The sequence below is a fragment of the Panthera onca genome, chromosome D1, assembly GCF_046562875.1.
Source record: "Panthera onca isolate mPanOnc1 chromosome D1, mPanOnc1 haplotype 2, whole genome shotgun sequence".
NCBI lineage: Eukaryota > Metazoa > Chordata > Mammalia > Carnivora > Felidae > Panthera > Panthera onca.
In genome coordinates this window covers 2,288,249-2,304,182 of record NC_138348.1, presented here as the reverse complement: position 1 = coordinate 2,304,182, position 15,934 = coordinate 2,288,249, and the positions used below count along the sequence as shown (strand labels likewise).

The 15,934-nt window shown below is 63.9% G+C and overlaps 1 protein-coding gene across 3 annotated transcripts in view; it reads left to right on the top strand.

Moving 5' to 3' along the window:
- Positions 1-15,934, top strand: part of OSBPL5 (oxysterol binding protein like 5) — a 53,582-nt gene that overhangs the window by 31,519 nt on the left and 6,129 nt on the right. For all 3 annotated transcript variants that reach the window (XM_081790201.1, XM_081790200.1, XM_081790202.1), the window contains exons 4-14: positions 3,277-3,357; positions 3,615-3,716; positions 4,796-4,999; positions 5,697-5,781; positions 7,637-7,808; positions 8,136-8,331; positions 10,095-10,279; positions 10,737-10,818; positions 13,218-13,316; positions 13,643-13,739; positions 14,654-14,752. In XM_081790201.1, coding sequence (XP_081646327.1) covers positions 3,277-3,357; positions 3,615-3,716; positions 4,796-4,999; positions 5,697-5,781; positions 7,637-7,808; positions 8,136-8,331; positions 10,095-10,279; positions 10,737-10,818; positions 13,218-13,316; positions 13,643-13,739; positions 14,654-14,752 — 1,402 coding nt within the window. The remainder of the gene's footprint in view (positions 1-3,276; positions 3,358-3,614; positions 3,717-4,795; positions 5,000-5,696; positions 5,782-7,636; positions 7,809-8,135; positions 8,332-10,094; positions 10,280-10,736; positions 10,819-13,217; positions 13,317-13,642; positions 13,740-14,653; positions 14,753-15,934) is intronic.

The window sequence follows — 15,934 nt, the reverse complement described above, 5'->3', positions numbered from 1 at the left end:
ACTCCGTCCCGTTAAAACGCTACCCCCCCCACCCCCTCCCCCAGCCCCGACGCCCAGTCTGCTTTCTGTCTTTATGAATGTGAGTCCGTGAGGTCCCCGTACGAGTGAAATCCCACAGGATCTGACCTTCTGTGACCGGCCTGTGTCAATCAGCATCACGTCCCCGAGGTCCACCCATGCCGTAACGGGTGTCAGATCGCCCTTCCTTTTTAAGGCTCAATGCTGTTCCCTGGCATGGGTGGACCACTTGGGCTATTCATTTTCTCAAGACACAAGTTTATGGCATAACAACGCTGGAAACACAGCTGTGTCTTTCTACAAGCCAATAAAACACAAGCACTGGCAGCAACCCTTGACTTGGTTCAAATTTCAGATCCGGTCCGTTCCGTAACCGTGTCTGAGCGTCTCCTGAGGGGCACGCGCTGCCGGGGTGCTGCGTCGGGCTCACGGAGAGAACAGCGTCCTGCTCTCCTGGTGCGTCCGACCTGGCGGGGGGGGGGGGACAGCGCCAGACGAGACAAGGCCACCCGTAACGTGTCGGCCCCTGGCGGGGGGACCCCAGATGCCGTAGGGCAACCTGGGGCTGCCGTGAGGACACAGCTTGGGAAAAGATACAAGCTAATACAGATCTTGTCATCTTCCTCGTGGGGCCAAGTCAAACATCCCCAAACCCGCTGTGTTAGGTGCACAACTCAGTGGTGTTTAGTGGGTGCTCAGTGCTGGGTCGTTCCGAAACCCCTCCGTCCCCCCAGACGGAAACCCTTCAGAGCCTTACCTGTTTTGTTGCTGGGCCAGACGGTCGTTCTGGGGTCACGGGGAATTCTAAAGCACTCTGTGCTCAGCTTTTTGGGGAATGCCAAACTGGTTTCCACAGCCCCTGCACCGTTTCACGACCCCACCAGCGACGAGGGAGGGCTCCCCTTGCTCACGTTCTCAGCACGTTTGTACTTTCCGGGTTCTCCTTCATCGTTTTGTGGTGCTCCCGGCGGCTCTGACTTGCGTGTTGCTAATGACTGATGATCCGTCCGGGGCTTCTTGACCGACCGGATGTCTCCTTGGAGAAATGTCTGTTCGGGTTTCTCTGCCCGCCTTCGAGTTGTGTTGTCTTTGTTGTTGGGTTGTAAGCGCTCTTTATATATGCCAGACCTCAGACTCTGGTCAGATACGTGACTGCAAGTACTTCTGTTCTGCTCCATCCGGCCCACCGCCCCCCCCCCCATCCCACCCCACCCCTCCCCCGGTCCCCAGGCCCCAGAGCCTGTGTCTCTTCCTCTGTTGCTTAAAGCAAACCCCACTCCTTTGAGTCACATCTGGAGGAGAGCTGGGTGGCAGGATCGTTCATTCATTCACTCATTCATTCATTCATCCAGGATGCTCACCAAACCCCCAGCTGCCGGGGCGGGGCGTGTGCTGGGACGGAACTTCCCTGGCAGGAGTTCTAGACGACAGACAGGACTGCCTGCGTGGCAGTAATTGTAAAAGGTGTGGGGCCGGCCAGGGGCAGGTATGTCAGGGTCTGAAGGCAGCAGGGCGGTCAGAGCTGTCTTCCTTCTCGGGAGTGGCTCAGTGGGGCCTGAGGACCCAGCGACAGGGAACAGCATTCCAGGCTGGGGGAACAGCATGTGCTAAGGGGGCTAAGGGGGGTGGGCCTCCAGCCCACCTGGCCAACCCCCAGCATGTGCTAAGGGGGCCGCGTGAGAGGCCTGGCTCCCCAGGAGGACAACCGGGAGCGTCTCTGTAGCTCAGTCCCGGCCCCCAGAGGCTTGTCACCCACCAAGTCTGGCACGCACGCCGTCACGCGAGCTTCAGCTCCGAGACTGGCTCTAGAGCAGAGGCCGCAGGCACCCCGTCCTTCCTGTGATTCAGCCCCAGCTCGGCCCTCACGAGCTGTGTGACCCTGGGCAGGCTCGGAGCCTCTCTGTGCCACAGTCTCTTCTGCGGGATGTGGACAATGATGATGACCCACGGCTCTCGCAGCAGCTCTGTCGCTTGTGGTGGCCTGCCCCTCCTTTCCACCCCCAGGGCCTGAAGCTTCTGAAGCTTCTCGGGGGAGAAGCGGCCACGAACCATAGGATTTTCACGTCTCACAAAATATTATTCTCTGGACGTTTTTTTGGCCACTTAAAAAGTTGAAACCGTTCTGAGCTCACAGGCTGAACAGAAAGGGGGCGGGGGGCGGGATTCGGGCCACAGTTTGCTCCGCCCTCTGCCTCTAGCCTTTAGTCCTGGCCTTTTCTCCACCCCCAGGGCCTCAGTTTCTCTATCTGTTAAAGGACCGCAGCCCCTTCCAGCCCCAGATCCTGGATTACTGCTCTCAGCCCGTGCAGCGTGTCCAGCGGGCCTGGCAGGCTGTGCCTCGTCCTCGGCTCTGGTCTGGGCTCAGGACAGGGCCTGGGCATTGCCCACCACTCAGCAGCTCCCAGGGCACCAGGAGTGAGAGTCCCCCCTGCACGTGTGCCCCCCCCAGAGGCTGGACACACGGTAGTGGCTAGGGTGGACGCTTCCCGGCACCTCTGAGATCCTGTCCACCTGCTGTCCTCAGCCTCCCTGACTTCTCCGTCTCTGTACCCTCGGCCCCCAAGACTGCTGATAAACTGAGCAGAGGGTGTCGAACGGGTGTGAGGACAGTACCTTTCTCTGACCTCTCTGGTTCTCTTGGCCTCCAGCCCACCTGGCCACCCCCCAGCCCTCTGCAGCCCCAGAGCTCACCTGGGTGCCCCCCAGCCCTCTGCAGCCCCAGAATGCACCTGGCCGCCCCCAGCCCTCTGCAGCCCCAGAATGCACCTGGCCACCCCCCAGCCCTCTGCAGCCCCAGAGCTCACCTGGGTGCCCCCCAGCCCTCTGCAGCCCAGAATGCACCTGGCCACCCCCAGCCCTCTGCAGCCCCAGAATGCACCTGGCCACCCCCCAGCCCTCTGCAGCCCCAGAGCTCACCTGGGTGCCCCCCAGCCCTCTGCAGCCCAGAATGCACCTGGCCACCCCCAGCCCTCTGCAGCCCCAGAATGCACCTGGCCACCCCCCAGCCCTCTGCAGCCCTAGAATGCACCTGGCCACCCCCCAGCCCTCTGCAGCCCCAGAATGCACCTGGCCACCCCCCAGCCCTCTGCAGCCCCAGAGCTCACCTGGGTGCCCCCCAGCCCTCTGCAGCCCCAGAATGCACCTGGCCACCCCCAGCCCTCTGCAGCCCCAGAACGCACCTGGCCACCCCCCAGCCCTCTGCATCCCCAGAATGCACGCTGATGCCCCTCCTCCCCCCAACTTGAATCTCTTTTGCAGGTAGAATACAGGCTATACAATGGGTCCGACAAGGAATGTGTGTCCCCAACAGCCAAGGTCACCAAGAAGGAAGCTCTCAAGGTGGGCACGGGCCCAGGAAGTGGGGACACAAGTGTGTCATTTGTCAGATGGGTGGGCCAGTGAGGTCACCACGGCCCGGCCTGCCAGAGGGAGGGGGCGGGCTGTGCTCTGGCCACCTCCCCACCCCCACTTCTCCCCCCCGCCCCAGACTGGACGGTGGGAGCCCCGGTGGGCTGGCGGGCTGGCAGGAGGAGTGGGGGCGGGGGCCAGCTCAGGGCCTTCTCCCTTGACCCGCCCGCTGGGTTCCCTGGGCCCAGGCGCAGAAGGAGAACTACCGGCAGGAGAAGAAACGTGCCACGAAGCAGCTGTTCAGCGCCCTGACGGACCCCAGCGTGGTCATCATGGCCGACAGCCTGAAGGTAGGCCAGACGGGCGGGCACGTTGTCCCAGTCTCAGGCCTTCCCAGGGGACGTTGCAGAGTCACCCAGGAGGCAGTTGGGCGTGTTTGTTACTGTGAGTCTGTGTCCGTGTCCCGTGGAGGCCCCAGCAAAGGACCACAGGCTGGGGGCTTAAAGACAGGAATGCGTTCTCCCCCAGTTCCGGGGGCTGGCCCCTAAATCCGGTGTGGACAGGGCCGCCCCGCCCCCTAGTGGGGCATCCTTCCCGCTCCCCAGCTTCTGGGGGGCTCCAGGCAGCCCTGGGCTGTGGCTTGCTGATTCCAGCCTCTGCCTCTGCCTTCACGTGGCCCCTCCTGTGTCCGTGTGTCTGTGTCCAAACGTCATTGAATCAGAGCTCACCCGGCTCCAATGTGGCCTCATGTTCACCCGCTGAAATCTGCAGAGACCCTGTGTCCAGTTGAGGTGGGGGGGGGGGCGGCTCCTGGCCTGTGGATGGGGGTCTCAGGATGCCACGAAGCCCCGTGCCGGGGTGTGGGGGCGGGGAGGCCGTATCACAGCCTCATGGATTGGGCTTAGAGTCTGTGTTTCGACGGGGGTGATGGTGGTTCCCTCAGCTCCTGGGACTTCTCTCTGCCCCCCCTAAGGTGGCGGGAAAGCTGCTGAACCCCGGGGTTGCCACCAAGGACCCCCGAGACAGGTGTACCAGCACCTGGTCACCTGCCTAGGACTTGGGCCGGCGTGGGCTCCTTTTGGCCCCCCACAAAATAAAAAATCAGGCACTACAGTGAAATTCTTCTCTGGAGCGAGAAAAGAACTGACCAACTCCAAAATTTACAAAGCTGACAATCACAACAGTCCACCGGGTGCTGGGTCCTCCGGGGCGGGGGGAGGGGCTCCGATCTGGCCTTGAACCTCACCCGGACACCTGCTCCTGGCGGCAGTGCCTCATTTCTCTGGATTCACTGTAACTTCCGAGCTCCTTGTCAGAGCCCGAGGACCTCGCCCACCGCCCAGCTCCGCCCCCAAGCTGTCCGGGTGCCCCCGGGGCGCCGGCCTCCCCCCCCCCCCCCCGCCCCCCACAGCCGTGCCCCTCCCCGCAGATCCGCGGGACGCTGAAGAGCTGGACCAAACTGTGGTGCGTGCTGAAGCCTGGCGTGCTGCTCATCTACAAGACGCCCAAGGTGGGCCAGTGGGTGGGCACCGTCCTGTTGCACTGCTGCGAGCTCATCGAGCGGCCCTCCAAGAAAGACGGCTTCTGCTTCAAGCTCTTCCACCCGCTGGACCAGTCCGTCTGGGCCGTGAAGGTACCTCCGGGGGGGGCCCCGGGGCTCAGGGGGGTCGGGCCCCAGGAGGAGCGAGGCCCCGCGGGCGGGCCGAGTAAGAGACGGGCGCCGAGGGGGTGGCCAGGAGCCTAATCGCAACTGCTCTGTGGGCCCATCGCCACCGGCCCCCACCCGGCCGTGGGTTAGGTCTCTCGGTGGCCGGCCGGGGACCAGATGCGGCCCGGGCGGAGCACACGGCGGGGGCCCCCAGCCTGGTGACGCGACGCGACGCGCAGAGGCTGAGGAATCGGGCCGTGTGAGCCGCTCGTGGCCCAGCCCTCCCTGCTGCACCTTCCTAACCGGGAGGCTGCCCGTCAGGTTGCCAGACAAAATCTAGAACGTCCAGTTACGGCAGGATTTCAGACGGACACCCAAATGGTTTTTTTAGTGTAGGTATGTCCCAGAGATTGCAGGGGGTATACTTCTGCTGTAAAGAGTTACTCATCGTTTCGCTGAACGGGCACCCCGAGCGTGCACGTGCCGATTGCGGCCACCCGGAGACGGAGGGAACTCCAGAGCCGGAGGAGAGCCCAGGACGCAGCCGCGGGCTCGCTCTCTCCTCTCGCTGCCTGCTGCGTCCGCGTGGCCGGGGGTCTGGCCCCACCTGGGGGTCCTGAGGCCGCGTGTGTCTCAGTGGGCGTCTGCGTGTCCCCTCGGCTGACGCCGGCTGTCTCTCCAGGGCCCCAAAGGCGAGAGTGTGGGCTCCATCACACAGCCCCTCCCCAGCAGCTACCTGATCTTCAGGGCCGCCTCAGAGTCCGACGGTGAGTCCCCCGCTGCCCTGTGGGCCTCCCTGGTGGGGCCCCGCCTGGAGCGGGCGCCCCGGGGGCATCGCAGACCAGGTGCACGCGGCCCCTGTCCAGACCCTCCCGCTGCCGCCCAAGCACGACGCAGGCAGATGTCACGGGACCAGCCTGGGCTTGGGCCAGGCAGGCCTGCCATCCGCTAGTTACCTCTCGGAGCCTCAGTTTCCCCAGGCCAAACCATGAATACTGCCCGGCTACCCAGTTGTCACGACCACCCAGTGACCTTATTTAAAGCAACCAGATCGCAGCTGCTGAGCGCCACGCACATGCCAGGCCCCGTCGAATCAGCAGGTTCTCACCTGCTGATGTTTTCACTTCCGTTGACATACGAGGAAGCTGAGGCACGGGCACACTGCCCCCAAGGAAGCCCTGAGGTCTGGAGAGCCATCCAGTTTCCCGGGCTCCCAAGTGCGGCGCGCGTTGTTGGAGCGCCCTCCAGTGGCGGCTCTGGGGAAATGCAGCTGCCCCTCTTTCAAGCCCTCGGGGGCCCAGAGCGGTGGGGGGGGCGGGGCTGGTGGACTTTGTCACGTCCACACCCCAGGAGGCACCGCCCCTGTTCCTGGAGCCTGTGGTCTCAGGGGAAGGAGAGCAGCCCACTGTCAGACAAGGCAGATGGGACTAAAGCGTGAGCTGGGTCCCAGATGGGCGGGGGCGCCGTGAGCAGGGAGGGACGGTGTCCACAGCCCCCGTGCGTATGAGGGTGGGCTTTCTGGAGGACGAGGAGGGGGCCCGGGAACGGGCCTCGAAGGATGCGTAGCATTCGGGGTGTCTGGTCCTTTGTGGCAACGATGAGGCGAGCCCCGAGCTCAGCAGGCCTCGGTGTCCCCACTCTTTCCTGCGGGGGCTGCTCCCGTGACCCCCACCTCTGCCCCCAGGGCTGGGCGCTCGGGCTCCCATCAAGCCTGCAGTGAAACCCTGTAGGACCCCGGGTGCCCCTGTGAGAACCAGGGGCCACCGTCCCTGCAAACCCTCGCCTCCCAGTCCCAGGCCCGGGATGCCCCCCAAAGGATTCTGTGAGTTTCAAAGTTAGGGAACGAGAGTCACGCTCTCCGAGAGGCCGCACTTTGAAGGCCCAGACTAGGGAGGTATCGTCACTGTCCTTAATCCCACGCCTCGAACCCCTGAAGCTTTTCTCGGAGTAACGCTTGATCACGTGACGTGCGGTCATAGACGCCCTCGTGAGTGGAAAGGCCGCTGTTAGTAATCCCACCAGGACACCGGGGGTCGCCTTGGCGGACAGGCGTCCCCACAGCTGTGAGCGCTGCCTGGGACACGCGAGCGCTGCTGGTCTCACCCACTGGCAGCCTCCACCAGGAAGGCAGCAGGGATGGGGGGCGGGTGGATTGGGCCGGCTCTGCCTCAGGGCCACCCTCCCTCCAGGACGCCCTGGGCTGCCTGCCACGTTCAGCAGCCCCCTCCCCAGCCTGCCGCCCACTGTCCTGGCCTGTGCCGTGGGCCAGCAGGAGCCCCGGGGCCCCTGAGGCGCACCCCTGCCCCCCAGGCCTGGGGCAGGCGGCTGTCGTCAGGCAGGGCCCCGTGTGTGGAAGCTGCAGGTGCCTGGGTCTTGCTCAGGTGTGACCTTGAGGGAGGGTCTGGAGCATCCCCCGAAGGGCGTCTTCCTTCCCCCGGGCTCCTGTCTCCCCCAGTCGGGCGGGGGCTGGCCGCCAGGCCCCGTCCTTGTTCACGTCTGCCACCCGCACTCGCCCACGTGCACCTGCGTGGCGGGGAAGGCTCTCCAGGGGGGTGGGGGAGGCACAGGGGAGGGGCCCTTCCCGGGGTCGCAGTGGGCTCACCTCCCCCCCTCCCCCCGCAGGCCGCTGCTGGCTGGACGCCCTAGAGCTGGCTCTGCGCTGTTCCAGCCTTCTGCGACTCAGCTCGTGCAAGCAGGGCCGTGACGGGGAGCCCGGGTCCTCGCCGGATGCGTCGCCCCCCTCGCTCTGCGGGCTGCCCCCCTCGGCCACCATCCACGACCAAGACCTGTGCCCGTGAGCAGGGGCGCGGTGGGCAGGGGTCGAGCCCGGGTCTCCGGCCTGCTGGGGACCCCAGGACCCTGGCTGTCACCGGGACTCACACGTGGGTCTCCTTGTACGTGGGGAGGGGGGCAGGCAGCATGGAGGTCTGGCCACCAGACCCCGAGGTCAGGAGGCAGCCTCCTTCACCCCGACTGGGCCCGGGGGGCCTCAGTTTCTTCATGTGCACACTGGGTTAGACCCGAGGATGTGGGTGCAGTGCCGGCAGTGAGCCGTGCCCTGGGTGGGGGCGCCCGGGCCGCACCCCTGACCTGGGACCCCCGGCACGCCCCTCCCTTCCAGGCTGAATGGCTCCTCCCTGGAGAACGACGCTTTCTCAGACAAGTCGGAGAGGGAGAACGCAGAGGAGTCGGACAACGAGGCCCAGGACCACAGCGGAAAGACGAACGAGAGCGGGAGTGTCCAGTCGGAGACCCTGGAGGGCCTGGCGCCCGGGGGGACCACGTACGTGGAGCAGGTCCACGAGGAGTTTGGGGAGGTGAGAGCCCGCCCCACCTGGGCGGCCGGTGTCGCCCCGTCCCCCGCCTCCCCGGAAAAGACAGAGGCCTCGGTGCCCGGCTGGCCCCTGGACGGGAGATTGTAGTGCCCGGGGTGGGAGTGCTGGGGGACCAGTCCAGACCAGGATGGTGTCCACGACTCAGAGAGAGCCAGGGGGCCGTGAGGACTCTGCTGAGGGTGTTGGGAAAACCCTGGGCGGGGGGGGTTAGGTGGGGGCCCGCCGAGGTCCAGCGAGGCCTTTGGAAAGCCAAGGAAGAAACCAGGGGTAGAAACCCGGAGCCACTAGGGAGGAGCCTCTGTCAGGAGGCCGACAAGGGCCTTGGTCCCAGGCAGCCCTGGAGGAGGGCCAAGGGGCAGGGCTCAAGACACATGGGAGGAGGACGGGCAGCTCCCAGCCCGATGGCGAGGCACCTATGAGGCCGGCAGCTGGGGGTAGGGTCAGGGCCACGACACTGGGGGAGATGCACGTGAGGGCCCTGGGGCCGAGAGCGGGCAGCCCGAGGGACCCTTCAGAGGTCCAGCACAGACGAGGCTGGGCTCCACAGAGGGACCCGGGAGACCTGGCAGGGGCCCCAGGACAGGTGTGCTAGCACAGAAAGGCAAAGCAGCTTGTGAAAGGCGGCCCAGCGGGGTGGAGACAGATACCGATCCCGCCTCCCTCGGGGTGGCTGCCTTCGGGCCACAGACACACACAGCCCTGAGTTCACAGCCCGCCTGTGCTGTGCGAGCTCAGCTGTGTGAGCTCGGGTAAGTCGCCCGTCCCCTCTGTAACGCGGGGACGACCGCAGTGCCAGTGCCCAGGGGCCACTGCGAGGAGTAAGTCTGGGGAGAAGGGGTGCAGGGGCCGCCTGGGTCCAAATCCAGCTCAGGGCCTCATCGGGGCTCAGAGGGGTAGGCAGTTGAGGGGACCCCCCCCCCCCACCAACTGAGTCCAGACCCGCCCCAGGCCAGAGGCATCAAAGGCTGAAGACAGTGGGGTCCCCAGGGAGGGATGATGGGCTAGACCTCCGCCCGGGCTTTGTGGGACTCCCCCGTGTCCCGGCTGTACTGCCCCGTCCTGTGAGCACCCCACGGAGCTGGCCACGCCTCTGAGACTCTGCCTGCCTCAGGGTTTGCTGGTTGGCATGGACGGCGAGGTGCAGCCACCCGACCCCGCTGCCCAGACCCAGAGGGACAAAGCCCTGAGCCCCCACAGCTCTGTCTCCTTGAGTGTGTTATTGGGAAGGACAGGTGGGGGCCAGGGCAGTCCCCACCCGGCAGTGTGACCCTGGACCCTTATTTCTAAAGGAAGCGCAGGCCCAGAGCACCCCCCGCACCCATATCTCCAGGCCACTGGGAAGATTGAATGGGCTGGGGTGGGGTCTCCCCGTACCCACCGCGCCTCCCGCCACCGCTGGTTTTCAGCAGCCAGGGTGGGCGGGCTCTACCCCGCGCACAAGAGTCGGGGGTCGCCCAGACCGAGGGGAGGGCCCAGGTCGGCCAGGCTGGCAAGGAGTGGAGGCAGACAGCAGCCAGCCTGGGCCAGCACGTGCCCCTCTGGGTTGGGGTCGCCGGAGAGAGCAGGGGCCAGACCGGGCGAGACAGGCCGGCTGGGCTGCCGGGGGCCAGACCGAGGAAGCGCACGTCCCCCGGCCAGAGCCGGCCGCCCCTGTCCTGCCCCCTGTCCCCGCTCCCCCGGGAGGCACGGACCGGGGGCCTGACCGCAGCCTCCATCCCCCCCCCCCCCCCCCCCACCATTGGCAGCTGGGCCAGGCCTCCCAGGTGGAGACTGTGTCCGAGGAGAACAAAAGTCTGATGTGGCTTCTGCTGAGGCAGCTGCGGCCGGGCATGGACCTGTCCCGCGTGGTGCTGCCCACCTTCGTGTTAGAGCCCCGCTCCTTCCTGGACAAGCTCTCGGACTACTACTTCCACGCCGACCTGCTGTCCAGGTGAGCGAGCAGGGGGCGCCCCTCCCACCCGTGCGCACCCGGAGACCCCAGCCTCCCTCAGCCCCCGGCCCCTTCATGGATGTTTCCGGAGGGGCCCCGGGGTCCGCGGCTGAGCTCAGCCTCGTAGCGGGCCCCGTGTCCAAGACCGGCCCCAGGAGGAGCAGGTCGAGAGGGAGGAGGGGGGCAGGCTGCCCGTCAGGTCAGGGCCGGAGCCGTCAAAGGTGAGCGTGGGGCCAGCCCCGAGCACCTTCTGTGTGTCCCGAGCTCTGGGCGTTGGTGCCCTCAAGCCGAACCCTGCAGGCTGCGGAGGCTGGAAAGAGAGAGGCTCGGGAGCTGGGCGAGGGCGGGAGGGGCCCGGTGGCCCGTGTCCAGCCAAGCGGATGGAAGGTGGACAGGGCAAGAGGGTGGCCTGGGGGATCCCGGCCTGGGCTGAGGGGCCTCTCCCGTCCTGGCACAGGGCCGCCCTGGAGGAGGACGCCTACAGCCGCATCAAGCTTGTACTGCGGTGGTACCTGTCAGGCTTCTACAAGAAACCCAAGGTCAGGGCCCCGGCGGGGAGGGCGGGCCCAGTGGAGGTGTGGGGCTGCGGGCCCCCTGCTCTCACTGCAACCCCAGCAGCCCTGTGCTCATCAGAGCCCGAGTCTGGGTTCTCAGAAAGGTTTCCATGACTCCCAAGATGCATCACGAAAAGCGGGTCCCAGGGGTGCCTTGAGGTGCAGGGGCGAGAGCCCTTTTCCCAGCACCGCTGTGTGTGGCCGCTGTGTCTCTCAGACCTGGAGGGTCCTGCTTGGGCCCTTCGGGGGATTCCGAGGGACACGGGCGTGACCGTGTGGTTCTGGTTCTGCTCCTCCACTGCGCCCAAGGGGAAACTGGGGCTCGGGGAAGGGGAGGGACGGCCCCAGAGTCACACAGCAGATCCAAGGTCTCTTAACTGCCTCGGGGCCCTCGGCAGGGCAGGGTGCGCGCCCACGTGGCGGCCCTGGGTGGGGCGCTGCTGGGGCAGAGAAGGAGCGTCCGTCTGGGAGGCTGGCCGGGGCAGGACGGGGAGCCGCAGGGGCGGCTCCGGGCGAGATCCGGGCAGCTCGGCAGAGAGGGAGGAGCGGACAGGAGGCTCGGACAGGTGGGGCAGGCGTCCTCCGAGGGCACCTGCCAATTTATCGCTCGTGGAGCCCGGTCTCCGGGGGAAGTGCATGTGTGCACACACACATGCACATGCACACACATACAGGCACACACGCACACACGTATAGGCACGCACGTGCACACAGGCATGCACATGTGCACATACACACAGGCACACCCTGACACACACACGTGCACACACATACACGCACAAGTACAGGCACACACATGTGCATGTGCGCACACATTCCTATGCACACACAGACACACGTGCGTGCACACACGCACACGTGCACATGCTCACATGCACGCGTACATGTACACACACATATAGGCACCCACATGCACGCATGCACACACATACAGGCACACCCTGACACACGTGCACACACATACATGCACAAGTACAGGCACACACATGTGCGTGTGCGCACACATTCCTATGCACACACAGACACACATGCGTGCACACACGCACACATGCTCATATGCACACGTACACGTACACACACATATAGGCACCCACATGCACACATGCATACACATACAGGCACACACTGACACGCACACATGTGCACACACACATACTCACATGCACAAGTACAGGCACCCACATGCACACGTGCATGCACACACACAGCACACATGCACACGCACATGTACACACATACACGCACACACGCATAGGCGCACACTGACATGCACACACGTGCACACACACGCACAAGTACAGGCACACACGCACACATGTGCGTGCATGCACGCATTCCTATGCACACACAGACACACGTGTGTGCACACATGCACATGTGCACATGCTCACATGCACGCGTACATGTACACACATACAGGCACACACTGACGCACGCATGTGCACACACACATAGTCACATGCACAAGTACAGGCACACATGCACACACATGCACACACGTATAGGCACGCGCATGCACACAGGCACGCACACGTGCACACATACAGGCACACACTGACATGCACACACGTGCACACACACACACGCACAAGTACAGGCACACACGCACACACATGTGCACACACTCACATGGACACATGTAAGGCACGCACATGTGCATGTGCACACATACATGCACACACACATACAGGCACACACATAAGGCACACATGTGCACACACATGGACAGACATAAGGCACACATGCACACATGCACACACTCACAGGCACACACGTACAGGCACTCTCACTCACTCGTGCACACACACACATACATACAGGCACACACATGTGCGTGTGCACAGAGGTCTGCTGGATGGCGTGAAGGGGTGGCCAGCTGCTGCCGATCAGATTAGGGGGTCCGAGACCCGGAAGGAGGGCTGTCCTGAACGGGAGCTTGTTCCCTGCTGCAGTGGGGACGAACCTGGGCCGTTTGCGGGAGCAGAAAGGTGGTGAGCGGAGTTGGGGAGTGGGGCGCAGGGCTGGGGGCTTGGGGTCCTACTGAAAGGGTCAATAGAAGCCACTGGGGGCTTCGAACAGGCTGTGCGCTGGTTTCACCCAAAGTCCAGGGAAAGCGTGACCTGCTCAGGGTCTCCGGTCCCCCTCGGAGCCAGGAACCGGACAGGACACCTCATGGGCTGCCCCCCCGGAACGTAAACCATGGGCAAAGCGTGTTCTCCCCAAAGCAGAAGTGGGGCGCTGCCCCCAGGTGCTGGTGGCCAAGCAGGCCGTCCCTTGTAGGGATGGGGGTGGGCAGTGGGCAGCCCCCCAGGTTGTCCCTGCGTCCACACCCCGTCCCGCTTGGGCCCAGTTCCTCACGTGCGCTTCTCGGTCATTGCCCGCAGGGGATCAAGAAGCCGTACAACCCCGTCCTGGGGGAGACCTTCCGCTGCCGCTGGTTCCACCCCCACACCAGCAGCCACACCTTCTACATCGCGGAGCAGGTAAGGCCCGGCCGCTCCCAGGCGGCACGCCGGGCCCGTGGTGGGCACTCCGACCCCAGCGCACGTTCTTGGCGGCCCCCCGGCCGCCGTCAGGATCCTCCCGGGAGCTGCAGTCGGGGACAGGCCCCGGGACAGCAGAGGTGCTTCCTCGGGAGGGGACGGCCCACCCTGACCCCCCGGGCGCCCTGCACCGCTTCCCTGGGCAGCGGGACTGAGAGCCGGGAATGGCCAGGAGGCATGCGGTGGGGCAGGGGACGGGGACTTCTCGTCAGGAAGCCGGGCTCTGCCCTCCCCGGGGAGGACTGTCCTCTGTCCTCTGCCCGCAGGTGTCCCACCACCCGCCCGTGTCCGCCTTCCACGTCAGTAACAGGAAGGACGGCTTCTGCATCAGCGGCAACATCACAGCCAAGTCCCGGTTTTACGGTGAGGGGGCTCCCCTGGGCTGTCCCAGCCGGGGGATGACGGGGCCCCCTGGATGCGGAGGTCCCCAAGACCGCACGGGGTGGCCGGCTTTGTCTCCCTCCCCACGTCTCCGGGTCAGGGACCACGTGGGTGGTGAAGAGCTCGGGACCCGGAGAGAGGCAGGGTCCGTGCAGAGCCCGGCCGCCCCTCAGCCGCAGGGAGGGCACGTCCTGCGGGGACGCTGTGAGGGTCACGGGCAAGGACCTGCGCCAACAGGTGCCGTCTAGAGCTGGGCTGTCCGGTGCGGCACCCCTAGCCACGTGTGGCTCTTTAAATTGATCAAAATGAAGTTTTAAGAGCAGCTCCTCAGTTGCCCTGCACTTGCTCTGTGGCCCCACATGGCTCGTGGCTTCTGTCTCCCCAAAATCCGAACAGAGTAGGGACGCCTGGGTGTCTCGGTCAGTGAAGCATCTGACTCTTGACTTGGGCTCGGGTCATGATGTCACGGTTCGTGAGCTCGAGCCCCACGTTGGGCTCTGTGCTGGCTCTCCCTCTCTCTCTCTCTCTCTCTCTCTCTCAAAATAAATAAATAAACATTAAAAAAAAAAAAAAAAAAAAAAAAAACCCAGGTAGGGGCTGGGCTAGTTTGCAAACGTTTGCGGCCTACGCCCTGAAAATCCCCCCTTCGGTAAGTGAAATCAACGTTAACGTGTGGCATCCTGGGTGGGCCTTTTCCAGAATCTGAGTCACAGAGAGGTTAAGTGACCCACAGGGTTAGTGAGAGGCCCGGCTGCCCCACAGTCACACAGCTGGAGGGACAGGGGCCTCTTTCCACCTGCTGGAAGGGAGCTCAGACCCTGTGACTTAGGGGGCGGGCCCCCGGGGTCCTGAGGGTCCGTCTCCACTCACCGGTGCCCCCGGCCGCATCTCCGCAGGGAACTCCCTGTCGGCTCTGCTGGACGGCAAGGCCACGCTCACGTTCCTGAACCGCGCAGAGGATTACACCCTCACCATGCCCTACGCCCACTGCAAAGGTGAGGGGCTCCCTTTGCCCAGGGGAGCAGCGCCCAGGCCGGCTCCCTCGGTGCAGACGCTCTGGTCCTCACTGGTCGGTTGAGGGTGCGCTCGACTCTTCAGTGACTTCCTAGCTGGGTGTGGGACTCCTCTCGGAAGACATCTTTGGGCCCTAACACCCCGCTTCCTTCCCGGTTGTCCCCACGGGAGCGTGACGCTTCCTGGCATAGACCACGAGGCAGGCATTTCTGCAGGAAGCCAAGCTTCCTGCCAGTAGGAAATGGTGTTTCGGTATCACAGCTGCAAGCCAGACCTGCCTCTTAGGAGTGCTTCGTCATTGCCTCTAGGACTTTCCAGTAACTAAACAGTAGCTAATCTTGGTTTTTTTGGTTGTTTTTTTTTTTAAGATTAAAATACATCACGAAGTTTACGTGTTTCCAATCCAGATCCTAGACGTCGGACTTGTGTTTAGTCCTGGGGACCGGGCATCTGGAACGTCTTTCTCCCTCTTGCCACAGAGCCCCTTTCTAAGTGACACCACCACGGTCACCTTTCCTCTCCCACACCACGCACACCGGTCAGAATAACACTGACCACCCAGCCCAATAGTGTGACGACCGGAAGCACTCTGTGCTTTCACTGTGATGATTGGTCTTATCTTGGCCTGTCTCCCCGGGGTCTGTAAAGTCCTGGGGACTGATCCCCCTGCAGGATCCCACTACCAAGAAAATTCCCACTTGGTTTTAGTTTCGTTTTCCTTTGGCAAATGTCATATTTTAAGTGCTTGTGGAAATGCAATGTTTACCTGGTTCCAAAGTCGAAACCACAGGTGTAGTCAGAGGAGGCTGGTGTCTGTCTCGGGACCCTGTCCCCACCAGCAGAGAGGGGACCACCCCCCCCTACCCCCACCCCCGCTCTGCAGCACCCCGCCCCACTTGGTGCAGGGCCGTCCTGGGCAGCACGCAGGTGTGCCCGTGGGATTTGGGTGTTTCCCAGCCCTTTTCGTTCCAAGTGGCTCGTCTTTTTTTTTTTCTTCCACGTTATCCCACACGCCCAGGTGTTTTACAACCGACACAACACAGCTCTTGTCTTTAGAGTAAGTCTTCTGTACGGCCAGAAACGGGAGATTCATCCATTCCTACGTTAATTAAAAAATATGTCTGTTACTTTAAATAAATATGCCGGGCCAATCCCGGGTGCAG